This window comes from Ascaphus truei, chromosome 19 (genome assembly GCF_040206685.1).
Source record: "Ascaphus truei isolate aAscTru1 chromosome 19, aAscTru1.hap1, whole genome shotgun sequence".
NCBI classification, from domain to species: domain Eukaryota; kingdom Metazoa; phylum Chordata; class Amphibia; order Anura; family Ascaphidae; genus Ascaphus; species Ascaphus truei.
This window is the reverse complement of record NC_134501.1, coordinates 6,554,326-6,576,722: the sequence shown is the minus strand read 5'-3', so window position 1 is coordinate 6,576,722 and position 22,397 is coordinate 6,554,326. Positions and strand designations below refer to the sequence as shown.

The window sequence follows — 22,397 nt, the reverse complement described above, 5'->3', positions numbered from 1 at the left end:
GCGGGAGGGAGTGGAGCGGCTTCCGGGCGCCTCTTAGGTGCCGCGTGTGCCAACCCCCGCCAGGGAGGGAATGGAGTGGGAGGTGAGTGGAGCGGGAGGTGAGTGGAGCGGCTTCCGGGCGCCTCTTAGGTGGGCGCGTGTCCCCCCGCCGGGGAGGGACTGGGAGGGAATGGAGTGGGAGGTGAGTGGATCGGGAGGGAATGGAGTGAGAGGGAGGTGAGTGGAGCGGGAGGGAGTGGAGCGGCTTCCGGGCGCCGCCGGGGAGGGAGTGGAGCGGGAGGGAATGGAGTGGGAGGGAGGTGAGTGTGATGGGGGGGGGGGGGGGGGGAGAGGACAGAGAGGTGTGTGTGTGTGTGTCACTGTGTGTGTGTGTGTGTCACTGTGTGTGTGTGTCACTGTGTGTGTGTGTCACTGTGTGTGTGTGACACTGTGTGTGTTTATTTTTTTTTTTTTTTGTGGACCTTTGGCCCGTCACTCCGCCTCAGGCCAATGCGAGGTGTGGGGGGCGGGCCAAGGGGGTGGTGTGAGTGTGTGAGGCCAATGAGAGGTGTGCGGGGGCGGGCGGGCCAAGGGACCAATGAGATTGCCGCTAGGGACACCGGACATCCAGGCAGGCAAACATACAGTGCTTTCACTAATATAGTATAAGATTACATTATACCATTATTTTCTTTGTCTCAATTTAAGGATGTCCTAGTAAAGTGGGGCTTAACTCCAGTCCTCAAGAACCCTCCCCCCCCCCCATCAGGTCAGGGGTTAAGGATATGCCTGCTTCAGCACAGGTGGCTCCATCAGAGGCTCGGTCGAAGAGCTGAAGCAGGGACTGACCTGTTGGGGGGCGGCCTGCCATACTACAATTCACGTCACAATAAGACCCCTTTATATTGTAACTTCCAACCTTTTGTTCTCTCAGTAATATTGACGTAGTAGGCGTCCTGGGAGAATACGGGTTTATTATCATTCTCATCGATGACTGTTATTCTTATCTCTAAGGGATCACTGTAGGCGACGCCGTCATCATTCACAGCGAGCACTGCAATCCGGTACTAAGAGGAAGATACGAGCACAAGGGAGCATATTAAGGGAATGGCAGCTAAAGTATATATTTTCCTTTATGCTGGAGCAGGGAAGACCAACTCCAGTCCTGAAGGGCCACAAACATGTCGGGTTTTAAGGATATCTCTGCTTCAGACTGAGCCACTTTGAGCCACCTGTGCTGAAGCAGGGATATTCTTAAAACCTGACCTGGTTGTGGCTCTTGAGGGCTGGAGTTGGAAGCTTACCGTCAAATGAGTGAACAGTGGGTTTCAAACCAGATTTCCCTGCTTCGAAAGCATTTAACTTAAATGACTCTTAGCCCTACTGTACATAATGGGTTAAGCGCGTGGCTGATATTGAGCCGGAGTTCACAGCCTCTGATCCGTACTACTAAGGTGAGTGCAACTAAATTACACTGCACATTGTTTGATATGAACCCAGATCCTTTCAGGGTACAGTAGTAACAGCGAGGATAAACATTACTACCGTTTATATGGCCATTCGATGTTTACAGTTACCTCTGCTTGAGTTTCTCTGTCCAATTCTTTCGTGATGTAAATGTTTCCTGTCTCATCAACTCTGCAAAGCTCTGTATCGCAGTCGCCTTCCAGATGATAATGCACCTCTGTGCTTCTCCACTTCACCTGTAAAGACATCATGGCCCATCATGACTAGATTGGTCATCACTTGAGACTAGGCGCAAAGTCCTCAAGGGCCACCAACAGGTCAGATTTTCAGGATATCCCTGCTTCAGGACAGGTGGCTTAATCAGTGGCTATATCTGGGCCACTGATTGAGCCACCTGTGCTGAAGCAGGGATATCCTAAAAACCTGACCTGTTGGGGGAGAAGGAGGGGGGGTCTTGAGGACTGAAGATGAGCCCCCCTGATCTAAGACCCGTGCCCTTGAAAACCATAAAAAAATACTTACGGGAAAATGTGCAGTCAAATGATTAAAAAATGTTTTTTTTATTGCACCGCTAAAGAAAAGACAAACAATGTCACACCGTACGGCCCATATACACGTTTGCCGGGGCGGACGGCATGGCACACGCTGTATACAGTAAATGAGATGGGGAAATGTACAGTTAAGCATCAGCTGTTACCATAGAAATGTAACAGCTACAAACACCGCTGTTTGGACAGTGTAAGTATGCTGAAACATTGGCCTGGCTGTGGTGTTTGTAATGGGTGGGGGATGAAGTCCTCCACCTCCTCGGGTGCAGAACAGCTCCTAACAAGGAGAAAGTGTGTTCTATAAGGGACTCGTGTAAATCAGAACCTGCTCTCCTCCAAATAACTGTTTGGGAGGCATCCTTCTAAATCAAACATGTCCCTTGTTTGCTTTGCAGCTAATGGGTTTCCAGGCTTACTTTTCCTTAGCGCCTGCATGTAACTGACCTTATTAAAAAGATACGTGGCTCTGGTCACACGAGTGGAAATGTTCCTTTGAGCATGAGATGGGAAGCAGGAGGGGAGAGGGAAGCACAGGGGGAGGGGGGGGGGGGGTGTGAGGGATTCCCCTCGGAGTTCCACAAGAAAGAAGAAAAGGGGGGATTTCGGCCTCACGTTAATAACACAACAAGAGCTTTCAGCAAACAGCTGATAAAGGGAAGACAGCTAAACGCATATTAGGGACACTTGTGAGAATCAACAGTATTATGTTCTGTAGCACAGGACATGTGCCATATTTCTGAATATATATATATATATATATATATAGGTTCTCAACCTTTTCTTAAGCAAGGGCACCGCTGAAGGGTTTTTAAAGTTCCGGGCACCCCTGCATAGCTGCCCTTGCTCACCCCTTTACCGTGACACACGCCACTCACCCTCCTTCTCACACACTACACTTACCCTTCTCACACTCGCCCTCCACCTACGCACAAGCCCACCCCACTCTCCCACCATCTCACACACACCCCACTCAGCGTCCTCACACACAGACCACACTTACCCTCTTTCTCTCACACTCACCACACTCACCCTCCGTGTATGCACAAACCCACCACACTCACCTTCCTCACACACAGTCCACATGTGCCCACCCTCTTCACAGAGCGTACTCACCTTTTCTCTGTCTAGAGGCGAGGAAGAGGTGAGGAAGTGGTGATCCGCCCTTTCACTCTGCGCTCTCTGTCTCTTTGGCCCAGATCAGGGCCGGCTTAATGGCAGTTCCATTGGTGCCCCTGCCCTGTGTCCCATGTCCCGTGCCCCGTGTCCCATGCCCCGTGCTTACAACAATAAAACTGATTGCCGGGGGAAAGCGTGGGGCGTCTGTAAGTGTCTCTTACCTTGCCCGACGGCATCTCTTCCTATAGTCTCCCATTATCATAGCGCCGCAACATCAAATGGTATTGCATTGGCGCCACGACGTGACGCCGAGTCGGCTGAGGAGGAGATGCCACACGGACAAGGTAAGGGGCCCAGCAGAACCTGCTGAAACAGGGACTGGTTAAGCCACCTGTGCTGAAGCAAGAACTGATTGTGCCACCTCTACTAAAGCAGGGATATCCTGAAAACCTGACCTGTTGGTGGCCCTTGAGGACTGGAGTTGCCTCCCCCTGATCTACAGTCTCTGTGTTAAATTCTCTTTTATTTTCTGGAACATGGGAGAAACTCAACGTTTCAGTCCTGCACAGACCCGATGCTCATTGAGTTCCCCAGACAGAAAACATTTCACTTGCCCCTTCTAAAAGTGTACGTAGCACCACCTGGGAACGAGGTGACGTATCTGATACACAGTACGGGTGTATTGTTTTAGAAGAGTAAATAAACACTTTTTGTTACTTGTTTCTTACTTCAGAAATGATCCTTGGGTAGGTTCCTTTCAGATTCTCCTGAAGGAAAACGGGGCTTGGGGACATCCATGTGTTTTCCACGGCTTCAACTTCAAGGTTTGCCAACGCGATATACCCCAGAGGGTCATCGCCCATGTCTTTGACGTGAACACCGAGTTTGAATTTGCTCACCTCTAGCTGGAGCAGCATGGAAACACCTAGCAAACATACAACAATGTGATCATACCACATACATCAATACTGTTTGAAATGCATATTATATGTAGCCCCCCTTTAGGACTACTATATCATGTAATAGGTTAACAGTGTGGGCTCACTCAGGTCTCTGCCCTCCCCATCATGTGATGTAGGATGACTATGGAGAAGGGATTGCCACTCCCCAGTATGTCTTGTGACCAGCGATGTCACCATAGTTAGATAGAAGAGTATATATAGCTCCACCCAATGTTCTAGAAACAGGTTCTTCGGAGTTCAGACTGTAGCCTTACTGTGAATCCTGTAAATATGGTTGTGTGTACAGCTAAGAGGTGTCCTGTCACCATTTGTTGTTTTCAGTTAGGAACATGCCCTTTAAGTAAGCACCAGTAGTAAGGATCCAAGATTGTTCTCACTATTGACCAGGAGGAAGCATGCTTCTAGTTAGGAGTTCTCGGTGTGGTAACTCCGCAGTAGGTTTGGATCAGATGGAAGGTTCCTTGTGCAATCCTGATCACATAGGTATGGAAGAAGTATGCAATACATAGTTTGCGGCTTGCTTAACCCAAAGCCTAAAGTGTATTCCATGAAAGGCCCATCCAATAGGGAGCATTACCATCTCTATGCAAGAGCCTGACAATGTATTCTTTATTACGGTAACAAGCCGCGTACCTCACCGCGTATGAGTGAGAGCTACAAAGGGGATGAAGTTCGGTGTATTATGTTTTGCCACGAGTTTCTGTTAAGTGATGTATATATAACTACCTGTGGAGCCTTAAAGACAGATGACAAATAAAGCACATTTTATGTTTTACAATAGTTCCTGGGGCCCATCCTTTTTCTATCTGCTTATTCACGCCCAGCCTGCACCTACCCAGCACCCAGCCTGCACCTACCCAGCACCCAGCCCTGCACCTACGCAGCACCCAGCCTGCTCCTACCCAGCACCCAGCCTGCACCTACCCCAGCACCCAGCCTGCACCTACCCAGCACCCAGCCCTGCACCTACCCAGCACCCAGCCTGCACCTACCCAGCACCCAGCCCTGCACCTACACAGCACCCAGCCCTGCACCTACCCAGCACCCAGCCCTGCACCTACCCAGCACCCAGCCTGCCCCTACCCAGCACCCTGATCAGGTATGAAAGACTGAGCAATCCCACTGTATATAGTCAATCTGATTTAAACTTGGACACGGGCGCACACGAGTAATTTAAATTTCCGGGTGGCCATTTTGCTCCAAACAAAGCATTTTACAATTCTTAGCACAGGGGGGCTCAACTTCAGTCCTCAATCCATCTCCCCTCTCCCTCCCCAACAGGTCAGGTTTTCCAGATATCCCTGCTTCAGCACAGGTGTCTCAATCAGTGGCTTAGTCTTTGACTGAGCCTCTGATTGAGCCACCTCTTCTGAAGCAGGGACTGATTGAGCCACCTGTGCTGAAGCTTGGATATCCTGAAAACCTGACCTGTTGCTGGCCCTTGAGGACTGGAGTTGACCACTCCCCCCCTCCTCCCCCACCCCACACTAACAATTTAGTGCAGTGTCTTTTTTCATTTCGTTCACTGCATAGAGAAATGACTAAACAAAATAATAATATAGCCAAGAACTTCAAGCGTATAGAGATACTCAACACCATTATACCTTGCAGCACATGTATTTTCACACGAGAGTAAATGTCATCCCTTCAAAGCTGCTGCTGTAAGACCGGTATCATGTTTGGCCAAGACAAAAGGCCCGCGTTACATAATGCAGGTGAAATGCGATCTTTCTGCGCTGCTGACTAATTATTTATTGAAACGGTAGCAACGGGCATTAGCTAAAGTTCTTTTGCAGTAAAATGCTTGTGTCCTTGGCATTTAAAATGTATAGGCTGTGCAGAAAATGAATGCACGGTGTAAATGAATTTATCACGTCAGGCACACAGTTGAAAGCAATTATTGGGACCTGGTATTGTTAGCAGCACAAAATGCTCAGAGTTGTGGCTTTCATAGGGCACCCATTTCTTATAATGTCAAAAGGAGAACATTGCAAGAACGCATGTACAGTATCATAATTCACGCCTTCCATTCTTTATATTGTGTTCTGTTGGTTCACTGTAGACAGTCCTAAACCCATAAAGGAAGGTTAGACTTTGTCTTTTGTAAGTAAATGTTCTTGGATGGGTTCCAGTTCCATTTTTCTTGTACCTGCTAATTTGATATTTATTTAGTATTTTTTTTTTATTCTCTTCTACCTTTTGTAAACATTTCATTTTTGGAGCTTTGTCAGCTTTGTAGGACCTGTTGTATATGCAGGTTCTGCTGCTCCTAATAAGGCAAATGAATGTGACTTTTTTACCTGCTGTAGATAGGACAATATCCAAGCACCCAAATAACAGTACAATGACATTTTAATGTATTTATTTTGACTAAGAAACCTCCTTCCATTGTGAGACTTGCAAGACATGACAGGGGAGATAGTTGTGGGGGTTTTTTGTACCGGTTTTGACACTAAAAACTACAAACATGGCTGTCTCCCTATGTGTTGTGTCACTTCTATTGGCCGTGAGACATGCCCGTAACCAGGTGGCCGCCATATTGTTTCCCAAAGCTGCCCAGTGGATCCCTTACCACCCCTGGTTGGACCACCAATGAGCTCATGGAGGACCCTCCTCCCCCCCCCCCCCCCCCCCCGGTTCAGGTATTGCTGCTTGAAGTGACCTAAAAAGTCTATAAAGGTGGGAGGTGGAGGAGATACAGTAGTAACCAGGGTCAACCAATAGAAGGTGGGATTGTCATAATACCAGTGATGTAGCGTCCTGCCATTGGATAACTGCAATGATGAAGCGGCTCAGGGAGTAAATGGTTCTATTCCGGAGCCATCTCCGTGTGACCTTGGGCAAGTCACTTTATCTCCCTGTGCCTCGGCACCAAATACATAGACTGTAAGCTCACTTGGGCAGGGGCTGTGTCTAACATTCCTACGTGCTGCATACCACGCGCTATACTGTAATTGTGACGTGCTGTGAGTCCCAGCGCAATACAATATGGAATAAAGTTGTTATTACTGTATATTATAATGAGGTCATTTTAAAAACACTGAAACCAAACATTTCAATATTTTAGAGCTCAGAATACTCCGGATTCTGCTTTTATTGAACATGGTTTATGTGAATCGTCCCTATAATTTCAAAGTGTGATGCACGTGATTTATGCCTTACCTGCTTCAGTAAGAGACACCGCTCCGGTTCTGGGTTCTACCTGCAACGTATGTTCTGATCCTGTAGGGCTGTGAGAAATGATCTTGTAACGTAAATCACCGTTTGCTGTGGCAGGATCGTCCAAATCAGTGGCCTTAATATGCATAAAAGCAGTTCCTGCAAAATACAGAGACAGTTATATTATATTTGTGCTGCTGCATTAGAACTTCAATTAAATGACATTTGGATAATAATTGCGTCAAAATAAAAATCACATGTATTTCACTTTTAAGTTACAATAAACTGTTACAATTTACAGATCTTAAAAAAGCAGTTCAAGCTGCTGTTTTTTAAATAGTTTTTTCCCTTTAATATGCGCATCAATACAATCCACACAATGATAAATAATTAGCTAAGTTGTCGATCGATCCGTTCTCCTGTGATCGATCAGCGAAGATTCGGCTCAGGGGTTCACTAAATGGCTGTCAGTGCAGCAGAAGAGGAACAAAGATGCAAAGTTCTGTGGGGAAGATCATGTGACCAGGCAGTCACTAGATACAATTGGTGCACAGCTAGAGAGAGGGCAGAGCTCAAAAAGGGGTGTGCCAGAGCCTGCTTCAGAAGAGGAAGGGGATGTGACTTTGTAAATGGGTTTGCTATACTGCAGAAACCAAAATGCTTGTTACATTATAATACATAAAACATGTCATTTAAAAAATGCTACAAGTATTTTCTCATAGCACGGAACGGACTTATTTAAAAAAAAAATGTAAGATTTTGCTTGGTCTGCAGATTTATTTTCCATGTTTTGACATAATTGATGGGTCTCTGTGGGGTACTATAATAAATATACTGTATGTAAAGTTTGCGGGTATATGCCAGGAGTGGGCCAACTCCAGTCCTCAAGGGCCACCAACAGGTCCGGTTTTCAGGATATCCCTGGTTTACAGCACAGGGGCTCAATCAGTGGCTCAGTCATTGACAAAGCGACTGATTGAGCCGCCTGTGCTGAAGCAGCGACATACTTAAAACCTGGCCTGTTGGGGCCTTTAAGGACTGGAGTTGGCCACTCCTGGTATATGCCATGAAATCATAGTTCAACGCAAGTAAGAAGAGACACTGCTTTGTGGCCTTTGAAGAAACATAAGATTTGACGGCACACAAAGGCACGGGGCACCTCATGTCCCATCTTCCTATCTGCTGGAAGACACAAAGCACGGGGCACCTCATGTCCCATCTTCCTATCTGCTGCAAAACACAAAGCACGGGGCACCTCATGTCCCATCTTCCTATCTGCTGCAAAACACAAAGCACGGGGCACGTCATGTCACATCTTCCTATCTGCTGGAAGACAACAAAGCACGGGGCACCTCATGTCCCATCTTCCCTATCTGCTGGGAAGACACAAAGCACGGGGGCACCTCATGTCCCATCTTCCTATCTGCTGGAAGACACAAAGCACGGGGCACCTCATGTCCCATCTTCCTATCTGCTGGAAGACACAAAGCACGGGGCACCTCATGTCCCATCTTCCTATCTGCTGGAAGACACAAAGCACGGGGCACCTCATGTCCCATCTTCCTATCTGCTGGAAGACACAAAGCACGGGGCACCTCATGTCCCATCTTCCTCTCTGCTGGAAGACATCAGAAATCTATTTGGTCCTTGTCTTTCTCTCATATTTACAATGTGGGAGCGAGGACTATAGCATTGTATAGCAAGAGAGCACATATATGTTAGAGGAGAAATCCATGCAAAACCCACACGGGTGTTTAAAAAAAAATAACCCGTTCTGTAGTATTAATTACTACAATTTTATTTTGTGTACATGTGTAATTCATTTTAATATACTGAGCAGCCTTTGATTTCTATAGCAGGTTTTATCCCACCTCCCCATCAGCGCGAGATCTTTGTAACACTTTCCTGTTTGTGATCATTTGTTGCCAATATTCCCAGCAGTTTGAGCTGCAAACTGTAACAATAGACTGTTACCTTAGTAATATAAGGATACATTGTAGCTGCTGAGTTACACTGGCTGAAGGATTGATTGAAACGGAAAGGCGGCCATTAAGTAAGTGAACCCTGTGAAGCAGGATCGTTGCTGATCGATCGCAGGAGAAGGAATCAAGTGGCAGTTTAGGTCATTCGTTTTCAATAAAGGTAAGAAAAGGCGGCATATATGGAAACAAAAAAATATTTAAAAAATAAAACAATGTCGTTTGGATTGCTGATTTAAGACAATCTGAGACAATAGGATAACCCAAGGGTACGCAAACTGGGGGTGGGAGGGGGCGTGCATTGGGGGAGAGCTGGCAGAGCGGTGACGCACCTGACATTTGCGCACCCCTGGGATAGCCTTATATGTATCCCAAGCATTTGTTTTGTTCCCTTACTGTATTACCCTCTGCCACCCCTGCTGGAAGGCCATTCTGCAAATCCCCCACCCCTTCACTGAAGAAATAATTCATATACAGCTTTAAGGCACTTTATTCATTAGTGCAATACATTTCTGTAGTTTTGTGTTGAAAGGTTTCTCTACTAAACCTCCATCTCCATCTCACTTCCAAGCTTTCCATTCTTGTTCTGTAAGAGAGGGGAATCCCTGCTATGGGAGATGTTATTCAAACATGTCATTTCATTTATATTATACGCCAAACTGATGTCCCAACTCTCGTCTTGTTTATGTAACTTAACAACTACTGTGCCTTGTGGTGAAACAATTCTCCATACCATTGAATAGTAGCTGTTTATATACGGCAGTTCTTGCAATGCTGGTTTAGCTTGCAAGGTAAACCACACTTCATTACCTGCACAGTTGGTAGCGCTTTCCATCCCAGCTACCACTCTGGATTTATACCTCTCAAAGGTCACTCTTGCCCGAGTCTGTCACACCAGACAGGGGCATTAACTTGCACTTACATCACCTGGACAATCTCGAACTGGCAGAGACTTGTGTTACTCATTTTATATATTATATTTTTGTGTATTCAATCATGCTATTTTATGCTATTGTTTTATATGTGGTTTATACATAAAATTGGCTGCTGAGCCTGATCCCAACTAATATAGCGCTTCCCTGGTTGTTTTCTTTATTGTCTTTATTCAGCAAGGTTTGGGTACCTTGCATTGGAAGCTGCTTATGTGTTTGGATCATTTTGGTTCCGTCTGCCATTTTTTGTGCTATAACCACAATTAACCCCTCTCACTCCTAATGGTTCATGTCACATAACCTATTAATGGTATAAAAGTATATGTATTCATAGGATTTAACTACTCACATCATCAAGGTGTATTTTCGTTTCCATTCAATTTATAATTAAAATTTTTTTTTTTTTTTTTTTTTTTTTTTTTTCCCCCTTTTTTTCCCCCCTTTTTTTTTTTTTTTTTTATCACACTTGGATTTATTTAATAATCCATTTTACGGTGAGTGGTTTCAGGAACAGATCACCAGGCGCACTAATTTTTCTTTTGTTTGCAAGGTAAACCCAAGGTTTGTGCAGCATAACGGCGTAGGGCAGTGCTTTTCAACCTTGTTTTTGGTTAAGGAACCCTATGATTACCTTGTGAAATTCTGCAGAACCCCAACCCTCTCTAACAGCGCGTCTGAGATCAGATGCATTGTAAGAAACCCCAACCCTCTCTAACAGCGCGTCTGAGATCAGATGCATTGTAAGGAACCCCAACCCTCTCTAACAGCGTGTCTGAGATCAGATGCATTGTAAGGAACCCAACCCTCTCTAATAGCGTCTCTGGGATCAGATACATTGTAAATTCTTCTGTATTTGGTACAATTTTCAAATGACCTGAAATTAGCAGGGACCCCCTTACAGACGCCTTCTGAACCCCAATGGTTCCTAGGATCTCCTGTTGACTTAGTATCTAATTCCATAATATTTCAGTAAACCAATCATACAAACATATTAGTAATCCTCTCTTATAAGCCCTTACATTTCATCATGTAATTCCAAGTCTGTAGTGCTCCCCAATGTGGTAATAGTGAAAGTGTACACACACACAAACACAAACACACACATATATATTGTATATGTACATACGGTACAGAAAAAAAAATATATATATATAGTGCAGAATAAATGAGTTCTTCAGTATTAGGTGATACCTTTTTTATTGGACTAACATTTTATGTCATAGTACAAGCTTTCGAGAGTTCTCCTCTCTTCTTCAGGTCAGCAATACTGATTTACACAGTGTTTTAGCCATAGATTCCTGTGTATATCAGTATTGCTTGACCTGAAGAAGAGAGGAGAACTCTCGAAAGCTTGTCCTATGACATAAAATGTTAGTCCAATAAAAAAGGTATCACCTAATACTGAAGAACTCATTTATTCTGCACTATCACAACTGGACTAACACGGCTACTTTCTGATATATATATATATATGCAAATGTAAATACAACTGTATATATATTATAGTATTCTGGGTTATTGAACTCAATGGGGATTTTCAGTCGAAAACAACACGAACAGATGGATCATACAATATAGAATTACCCCCTTACTCTGCAACGGGAAGTAGAAATTGACGTGGTGAAAGAAAAAAATACTACCTCAATTTATAAAGTCATTGGAATTATGCAATTAAATCTTCTCCTCTTCATGTACAACCATGTACATAAATCCATATCATGTCATAGACACGTGGCTTAGCTAGAAACACAGCAAAGCTCTGCATGGCCAGTAATGAAGTTTAGCTATCAACTATTGATAAAACTGCTCAGCTCATGAGATAAGCAAGCTAAAACAAGCCTATATCTCTGCCCTGACATTTCACTACTGAGCATTGGGGTGTGGGAAGCTTTGTAGTGACATCTGAAAGCAGATCTGTGGACACGCTTTGAGAAGAGGACTTGGAACAATCAGTCACATGCTTTCTATATTTTTGTTATTTGTTTCCATCTCCAAATGGCAACTGAAAAGGATCAGTTAATCCTGCAGAGCGAAGCAATCAGCTTCTCACATCCACACATACAGGTGTAGCTACAGTGTTGGTGAGCCTTTGTTTAAGGCGTTCAGTGCGCGAAGCCTGCATCTCACTGCGACGACTCAACACATGTCCAGTTACCAACAAAACCCTCGTTGGTGGGATATGTTGATCCCCTCCATTTATCCTTAGAAAAATAGAAGAAATGGGCTACAAATCTTGTGTTGGGAAAGTAGTTAATGAACATCTCCTGCCATTTTGGGTTAAGTGGGTAACTATTCTATAGTCTAGAGAGAATAGAAATAAGTGGATTAACCTGCCCAGCCAACCTAGATCTAGTTAGTTGGCAAACCTTCACCTGCATCCCATATATTTTGTGTTCCCTGTGTTCTTCCACATAACCTCTCCCTACAAACTGATGTGAGGAGAAGGATACATTGGGGGTTATTCATTGGGCAGTGACTTTGAAGGCAAAATCTAGCTGTATGCCCAGTCTCATCTGTATTATCCAATTTATAGCAGTCTTATTTCCTTCTTTATCTTTGCTTCCATGGAGGAAGCAAAATACATTGTATTATGGTACGGAGAATAGCAATTCACTGCACTGTTTTTCTCTCCCTCCCCCCCCCCCCCCCCCAATAGTTTTTGACATTAGTTGTCTATGCTCAGGGTTTTAATAATGTTATCGTTAAATGCCCTTTTCCAAGATGGCCACGGTGCAGCTTCCTGCCTAACTGCAATTCAGTGGCAAACCATTGCTAACTGACGTGTGACTAGAATTTCTTATTAAAGGCCATCTTCATTTTCCAAAAGCACAAGGGTGTTGATTGTAACTAAATATCTACACTCGTATTGCTCCAGCAAACCCCCAAATGTAGTTAAGTAAAGATAAAGAAAATCCTCTTCAACAAGGGAGACCCTTCTACATTTTGCACATAAAATAGACACCACTGTAATTCCTCTCCTTGTACTGGATGGAGGAATGCCAAAATAATTCCTATGGAAGTCCCCTAACTTATTCATCTTATCACACACACAGACTTTCAGTTCAATAGGTTCAAGTCATCTTACAGGACCCAAAACATGTTGTGTATAGAATAGAACAGGAGTGGGCAATTAGTTTGTCAGGTGGGCCACTTCACTAGGTTTGGTAAGCTTTGTGGGAGTAACACTTACTGTAGATCCTCGCCAGCTTCTCCCCCACATGCTCCCCTCCTCTCTAGCTTCTCTACTGCATACTCTTCTTCTCACCTGCATCTCCCCTATATGCCCCCATCTCTCTCTTACCCCTTCATCTTCCCTCCTCCCTTCCACTCACTCTCCCCAATCTCCTTTCTCTCACTCTTCCCCTTCTTCTCTTTTAAATACTCCTGGCCTTTTCTCTCACCCTCCCACCTTCTCTCACTTTTCTCTCCCCCCCTGCCCCCCAGCTCCTCTCTCTCTCTACCTTCCCCCTCCCCCCCACCCCCAGTGCACTACCTGTGGTGTGGGACATTATGCGGTCGGTGGTGATGGAGGGAGCCCGCCCGGGCAGTGATTGCGGAAGCTGGGTCTCACGTCCATGTTAGGACCACCTGAGGTGGGCTCCCGATGTTCCCACCGGGGAAGGCCCTGCACCACAGGTGGAGCTCAGGACTGGGTATGAAATGAGGGGTTCCTTCCCATGGCGGGTCAGATGTGTCCCCGGCGGGACAGATTTTGCCCACCCCTGGAGTAGACGGTTACCTTGTCTTGTTCCTTTGCTGAAGATGCCATAAAACGTGCTTTCCGCCAGGATGGGCATATTGTCATTTTCATCTTTCACTATTATATGAACAGTAATGGGCTCAGCCAGGTGTCCTCCATCATCACCTCTTTGAGTCACCTAGACAACAATACCAATATTTGTAATATTGTTAATCTGTTTAATAAGTAATGGGCACACCGGAGACCTATATTACACACATACGGGCTATATACTGTACTTGTCAGACATCGTATTAACTCCTTGAGTGCCCTACTGACTCGCATAAAAAGTGGAACCCTAAAAGTCCTTATAATGTATGCTGTACATCCGGGGTGCACAATCTTTTTTTTCCTGCACCCCCCTGCCGACTGTCCCCCACTCCTTGCACCTCCCCTCCCCCTCCTTACCTTGGCTCAGGTGTTCTGATGTCCCGTTGCCATGGCAACGCGACATCACGTGACCCTGCTGCGTCATTTGACGCGTCATCAGAAGCCGTCTGAGCCAAGGTAAGAGAGGGCTTAGGGAAGATCGCGGGGCCTCTGTAATCCCAGCGCCCCACTCAATTTGCACACCCCTACTGTACATCAGGGCCTATTTGCTCATTTATTAGGGGTTGTCCATGATTGCTGATCACAGACTACACTGAAGGGATGGACCATACCCTTCCCCTTCTGGTCTGGCCGCCAGAAAACAGAAGCGACCACGTGATCGCTCAGATTGAGCCACCTGTGCTGAAGCAGGGATATCCTTCAAACCTGACTTGTTGGTGGCCCTTGAGGACTGGAGTTGGCTGCCCCTGTTCCAAAAGTATCATGCCCAAGAATACATGTGTTGTTTTTTTTAAACAGCTTCTTCGTAGTGACTGGAAGGGATGCACCGTACCTGCAGTGTATATGAAGCCAGTGTTTCTCGATCTAAGGCTTTAAGAGCGTACAGAAAGCCTGATTCTGGATCAACACCAAATATTCCTTCATCATCTCCAGCCAGCTCTGTGTTATACTGGCCATCTGCTGCAAGGTTTATCTAGAAGGGAATTTACTGTAAGGTTAATGGAGAGAATATATTTGGCAAAGTACAAAAGGATAACCAGCAGGCATCGACAATGTGAGAACACAGCTTGTTCCCAAACGCACATTACAAACACATGCTAACTCATCTTTCTAAATAGCTCTGAAGGGATTTAGAAAGTATTGCGAGAATAGTGTGAAAAAGAATTAAAATGCAGTAATAAGATAAATAGGATGAAAATATAGGTATTACATAGTGTGTATGTTTGTATGTGTGTATTTATGCGTGTGTGTGTGCGCGTGCGGGGTACTTGACTGAATTCCAAAGGATATTTAAAATAATAAGGACAACGACCAAAAGTAAGGTGGGAGGATGAAATCAGAACATTTGTTGGAGCAACGTGGAGAAGAGGCTGTAACCGCAATACCTGGGAGATCATTGGCTTCCTCCAGCTGTGGATCTACCAGGGGTGAGGATGATGATATACAGCATTGGTGCGCAAACTGGGGGGGCGCTGGATTGTTCGGGGTGGGCGCGGCGGTTGCAGAGGCCCCGCGCCCGTCCCCACGGCAAATGCCAGGGGATTGCGCGAAGCCTCTGTAACTCTACTTACCGTGATTTAGATGGCAGGTAACGTGTCATCATTTGATGCCACAGGGTGACATGACATCACACGACCCCCAGAAGTTAACTGGACTGTCCTGTATTTGGACACACTGTCCAGTACAAAATGAGGAGTAATACTGGACATGTCTGTGTCCAGTATTACCTCTCTGGACATAGTGACTTGACCGGTAGGGCTGCTGGTAGGGTGCTTTTCAGCTTCCTCCATCCTGATTGCTGCTGGTTAATGCAGCCAATCAGGAGGAGGTGTCAGGAGCCTGAAAACAGGGTGTCAGGGTGGAACAAAGGAGAGGAGGAAACAGCATGGAGCGGTGAGAGGTGAGAAGGGTGTGTGTCTGTCTCGGCCCATTTCACCATTGTGTCCAGTATTTTTATAGAAGCCACCTGGGAACCCTACATATAAGGCAGACAAACAGACAAAGCCTTCAGCTTCTTCAAGTTCTAGTCCATTTGTTTCGCTCTTTTCACATTTGTTGAACATCATTTTGATCTTCTGAGATTCATATGGAGGCCCATCTTCTTGCTTGTTTCGGCAAGTTCTCTGATTCGTCGCTGGAGGCTTTCTGAATTTGTGGCGAAAATAACAATTCTGTCTGAAAATCGTAGTTGACTCAAATATTCATTGTTGAATTCTATTCCTTTTTCTTCCCAATTCAACGAAACGCAGTGTTGATAGTTTTAGTGACATGTTCACCTTCTGTCACACACCACTGCTAATCCTTATCTTGCTTATATCTTTGTGTAGTTCAAGGCTTGATGTGGCATTCGTGTAAGTGTTCCTTCTAATATCAATGTACGTTTCTTCAACATTTTGACTTTTTAATGCATTTAAAAAACGGCTGAGGTGTGGACAGAACCTAATGCTTGTTCGTAATCTGCAAATCCTAAAGTAAGAGATTGTAGTCATTACTTGGAGAAATAACTTCTTGTACGACTTGGATGTGGTCCATTGTGTTGTGTTCACTACAGAATCTCTCTTGTTCTAGACTGGCAAAGTCTGGGGTCTGTGGCAGCGGATCAGTGAGTATTTGCATAATACAGGAGCCTGATTGGTGATGTAATTCTATTGGTCTTTGTCTCCTTTCTTATTCGATGAACATAAATATGGCATTCCGCCGCTGTTCTGGAATTTCCCTTTTCTTCAAGAAACATGTGAAGATCTCTGCCAGTATGTTCTCTACTTCTTCCCCAGCATTCTTCAAGATTTCAGTAATTTTTCCATCTTCCACGGGCGCCTTCCCATTCTTGATGGATTTTTTGTGCCTTTGACACATGGTACAACAGGGGCTGTTGATTCTCTTGATGAAGCCCTGCGTTTTCTGTGCTCTTAGAAGTCCTCGACTCCCTCCATGATATGAACACACACTCTTATTGGTAATCCATTGTCTTGTTTGAGTGCAATAATTTGCTTCTTCCCAATCATAAACTAGGGGCACTTTACAGGAACAAATCCTCCCTAAGTCTCCTGGTCAGAAAGCGTATCGCACAGCAGATGCTAATACCAATTATTGACTATGGAGACATAGTATATGGCTCGGCACCTCAAACCCACCTTAGCAAACTTGACACTCTCTACAATTCAATTTGTCGTTTTGTTCTCCAATGCAACTACAACACACATCACTGCGAAATGCTCAAAGAACTAGATTGGTCATCACTCGAGTCTAGGCGCAAAGTTCACCTTTCCTGTCTTGCCTTTAAATTCTTCATGGGCAAACTACCCATCTATCTGAACAAGCTCCTCACCCCTACCACATGCAGCACTTATCACCTGAGACTCCAAAAGACTGTTCATGGTCCCAAGGCTCAACAAAGTATCCGGACGTTCCTCCTTCTCCTACCGTGCACCCCAAAACTGGAACAACCTACCAAAGACTCTCACATCCACCACCAGTTTAAGTTCTTTCAAATCTAAGGCTGTCTCACATTTTAATCTGGTCTGTAACTGTTTCATACGCCCATAATATATATTTTCTTTAACTGTGCACGCAATGTATTGTATATAATGTATACCCTGTTCATTTATGTAACTGTACTTGTAACCATGTATTATTTGTTTTACTCTGTGCCCAGGACATACTTGAAAACGAGAGGTAACTCTCAATGTATTACTTCCTGGTAAAATATTTTATAAATAAAATAAATAAATAAATAAACATAAATCAATGCCGCGTCTTCTGTAAACGTTTATCTTTCATAATCTCCTTCACAATAACGCAGTTGCATGCATTACACCCTCAGATATACACATACGTCTCACTGGCAATTTTCTTCTCCTGTTTCCTGTTGGCGATTCCTGCCGTTTTCTCTGCATTTTCAGCAATAATCTTCATACGTTTTGCGTAATTGTTTATATTTGCAAATATCAACCATAGCTATATCATAACTATTTCACTTATATAAACCAGTACTTTTCCAGCAAAGTTCTATTTTTTAGTGCAGAATACCCAAGTCCCACTGATTTCAGACCTTGGAGGAATTTAAATAAAGTAAATAAAGGTATGTTAGAGGGGATACCTTTAATATTACTCGTGGTTAAAAACAGTGTAAGCTTCCAGAACCACAAAAGTGCCTTCTTCAGGCGGATTTTTATCCAGGTTTTTGTCCAGGTAAAATATATCCTGAAGAAGGGGTGTTTATGAAAGTGCGCACTCTTTTTAACCCCAAGTTAGCTACTAAAGGTACACGTAACAACTTCTATCTTACTTTTGTCTGTCTATTCTTCGCGTTAACAAGACACCATCCTTTATTTAAATAAAGGAAATGTTAGCAAGTTTTGTTCTCCCTGCTTCAGCGCGGAACCAGCAGTGATCCTTGTTCTGTTCCCCAGTTAGTGGAAAGTTACAGCCTTTGCGCTGGTACAATCACACATTGGCAGCATTTTGACAGACACAGAGAATGCAATCAACGGCAGCCTTGAAATCAAGGTGAAAACCTTCATCTTTAGCTTTTTGCATTCAGTGGCAATTATAAAAACCACGGTCTCTGTGTGTATTCTCTCTTTGCACATTCCCCAAACGTTTTTGCATTGCGGGACTTTACAAGGTCACTGAGGTCAGGCTGAGATTTCCGTATGCTTTGCACGGGCTGTGTTCTCTTTCTTCCTGGACAATTCCCTGCCTGTGGCTACAGAGATTTTGCTTTAACACCTTGTTGGCTAAAACCAGCAAAATGTGTCATGTTATAGCCAATTTGCATGAAAGGGGTTAACCCAGGCGTTCTCAACTCCGGTCCTCAAGACCCCCTCAACAGGCCAGGTTTTCAGGACTGATTGAGCCACTGGTGCTGAAGCAGGGATATCTTGAAATCTTGACCTGTTGGTGGGGGGCTTGAGGATTAGAGTTGAGAACCCCCTGGGTTAACCTATTTAAAGCAGCTGCTGCCTCATAGCGGGTGTTTCATTAAACTGCAATAGTGCCCATAGCGGCACTGTCACACAGAAATGCCTATTGATTTCAATGGAAGTTTCCGTATGATTGTGCCCCGATCAGCACTATCAGGGTTTAATGAATAACCTCCATAGACTTTGATGTAGCCTCTTTTCCCTTCAAATTACGTTTCTGGACCCCAAACACCCAATCTCGCTGATCCAAGTCCTTGGAGACTGACAGCCGTACACCGTCTTAAAAGAAAGGCTTCAAATGTCACCGCCTTCGCTGCAACACGGGCGTACAGAACACCCACATAAAACTGAGCAGTGCACACTGCTGCTTTAAGGAAACTAAATGACATTAACATGTTCGCTGGAATGATCGGCTTGTGATAGCAGATAACCCATTTTTAACTACTTACAGAACATTGTGTTACCATTTTTAAGAGGAGATTTAATAATAATAATTATTGCTTATAGCGGATTTCGCCCAATAGGACTCAGAGCGCGTCACAATTACAGTATAGCGCGCGGTACCCAGAACGTAGGAATGTTACAGGCACAGTCCCTGCCCCGCAGAGCTTACAATCTGTCTGTGTGCCTGAGGCACAGGGAGATAAAGTGACTTGCCCAAGGTCACAAGCTGACCTTGAACCAGGCTCCCCTGATTCAAACTCAGAGTCATTGTTATCAAACCCGTGTCTTTGCGCACTGAGACGCGCCTTCTCTTTAAGCCCAGCATTGTTTGAGAATAAACTTCTACAAACTGTAAGTTACCCTTTATTTATTTTCGTTACCTTGGTAAGATACCAGGGAAAGGATCCGCCATAGTTTTCGGGAACCTCAATGCGTTGTGTACGAGGAAGGGAAGAGATTGTTATCTGTGTCATGAAAGAAAAGAAAGGTTTAATCGTGTGTCAGTCGTACGACATATTCACCTTGCATACATAAAGGCTAGCGCGGCTGTACAGTACTGCGGGGAAACATGACAATATTAGCAAATATAGGGCCTGATTACTAAATGATGCTTCGCGTTAACACGGCGTAAGTCCCATTGAAATGAATGGGAGTTAATGCGTGCTAAAGCTTAGCTCTCTTTAGTGATTTTGGGCCATAAAATGATTGGGTCTTATTCTATATCCACATATATATATACACACACACAAAGTTTCATGTTCTATAATATATGGTGACGTAAATGGTTACGGAATCCATTGGCTTTGAATGACTTAATTCTTAGGCCTCATCCTTGCTGAATGCGCGTTCGCACTCAAGCGCCGTGGTGTCACGCGCTGATGAAGCAGGGCCGATTCATGGTCATGTAGAAAAGTGGTGTTGCACACACAGGGGTGGGGGGATGTTGGGGGGGAAACTGCGTGTTGGGGTCATTTCATCACGGAACTGGTTTCCCCTCATTGGGCGAACCGCTCACGTGACCCGGCCATCCCGCGGCAAATACAAAATAATTTGTCTCAGTAAGCTGCTCTCCGGCCAACGATCGCGCACGCACTATACACAATCGCATTACCCTAATGTGATTCATCGCGCAGCTCTCGCGCATGCGTGCAAGCAGCATGAACGAGGCCTTAATGTACTTCCTCAGGCTGTAAACTTGACACATTTTATATTTGTACACCGGCATCATTTGCTTTGAACTGCATGGGCCACATCTATTAAACGGTGCAACGACTGTCACAGTTTAGTACATTTGGGCCTATATACTTAGAATTTGGCACTGACCCATATAAGTTCATTATAAAGCTAAACCCGGATCTCTAACGAGTGCTGAGTTAGCGGCGCAGTATTCAGACTGAATGATTTCCCAGGCTACACATACCTGACTTGTAGCAGAAAGAAGAGCAAAGTACAAGAAGAAGTGATGCATCCCTGCAACAGCTCTGTATGGGGAAACACACACGCATTGCACATTACTTATGAATACACATTATATATATATATATAATTCATTGTTTCAATGGAATAGTACAGTCTTGCATTTAATTTCAAAATACGCATTTTGTGTTTGTATATTTTGACATGTTTTGCTTGTTACAGGGATTGATATTGGGTTGTGTGACCCTCTGGCTGTCAAGGGTTAAAAGAACAAACTGTGTAGCATGTCTGTGCTGAGTGTAGCATGGCTCCAGTTAACACCAGTAACACCAGTAACAGCCTAATGTCTGTATGTATCTCTGTCTCTGAGTCAGTGTTTGCGTCAGCAGTGGGAAAAATGGCACAAACAGGGTTTTTTGGAGAGGGGCAGGGGGGCATTTTTTGCTAAATATGGTGATAAAGGGTGTAATGCACAGTTAACAATGAATTAACTTCCCCTCACTTCCATTAGAACTGTCCTCAGCCTATTGAGATATATGTCAAAAATATATCACTGCAGCTCTCTTCTTTGAAAAATAAAAATTAATACAGTTTAAGTTTGCGATTTTCCCAGGTTACATACCTCCGTAGGGGAAGCAGCTCTGGCTGGGCAATGTGGGGCTATAGAAATGGCGGCTCTAAAGCACGAGGACCAATAGGCAGCCGTGACGTCATCCCTTGCGACTTCCTATTGGGCCACGTGACTGGGACATTTACATTTGCGGAGCTGCTACCGGCACCCCCGTACAGAGGTAAGTATCTCCGGAAGCAGGGGGTCCCCGGTGCTGAAATGAATGGCGTTCAACTCCGGAGACCCCCTGCTTCCAACCTAGGGAGAGAACAAAAATGAGGGAAGAGCATAGAGTCCTTTAATCTATTGAATACATTACTGTTATTATCAGCACGCTTGATTTTGCGATGGGGTTTTTAAGATGGGTATTATACTCTGTCCGGGGGAGTTGGCATCATACACTCGCAGTGCTACGTTTAACTGCAGCGTGTTAAATCGAGCTGAACTGAAGCGTTAACCCTTTCCCCCTTATAAAGCGGCCTGCAGTCCCCATGTCATACGTTTCGGGCGCGCCCCAGCAGTGAAATGGTTCCGTTCCTTCGGCGTTCTGCCTGCGGGGCGTTAACATTCTCTGCACCTCGATGCCGTGTGACTGAGATCAGCGTGACGTTACCAATTACTGCCGGTGGATTTCAGGAACATACTGGATTGCGGCAGCTCAGCGCGTCCTCCAGTTCTACCAGCAATGACAATGCCGCCAGCGGATTCTCCTTACCCTGCGGAGGCACCGTAGGATCCCGCTGCGCGGCAGCAGCGGGCGCGCAGGTTTTAAAGCCGCACGCCGCAATAATCACCTTTGGGTTTTTGTTTTTTGCAAGGGCAGGACATGCTAAAGGAGTGAGATACAGTACTAACATTATATGGGAGAGACCAGAGGTCTCAAACTCAGTCCTCAAGGGCCACCAACAGGCCAGGTTTTCAGGATATCCTTGTTTCAGCACAGGTGGCTCAATCAGTCCCTGTTTTTAGCACCGGTGACTCAACCAGAGGCTCAGTCTTTGACTGACCTGTGCTGAAGCTGGGATATCTCTGAAAACCTGACCTGTTTGGGGGGGGGGGCTTGAGGACTG

The 22,397-nt window shown here is 45.0% G+C and overlaps 1 protein-coding gene across 1 annotated transcript in view; it reads right to left on the bottom strand.

The window, feature by feature from the left end:
• CDH16 (cadherin 16) overlaps positions 1-20,779 on the bottom strand; it is a 66,709-nt gene extending 45,930 nt beyond the window's left edge. Inside the window, exons 1-8 of the mRNA XM_075576391.1 lie at positions 20,722-20,779; positions 19,682-19,765; positions 14,765-14,905; positions 13,882-14,020; positions 7,235-7,390; positions 3,839-4,035; positions 1,557-1,682; positions 899-1,046 (exon numbers count right to left, since the gene is read on the bottom strand). Of these exons, the coding sequence (XP_075432506.1) occupies positions 899-1,046; positions 1,557-1,682; positions 3,839-4,035; positions 7,235-7,390; positions 13,882-14,020; positions 14,765-14,905; positions 19,682-19,765; positions 20,722-20,769 (1,039 nt within the window). The 5' untranslated portion in view covers positions 20,770-20,779. The remainder of the gene's footprint in view (positions 1-898; positions 1,047-1,556; positions 1,683-3,838; positions 4,036-7,234; positions 7,391-13,881; positions 14,021-14,764; positions 14,906-19,681; positions 19,766-20,721) is intronic.
• Positions 20,780-22,397: the final 1,618 nt, after the last annotated feature.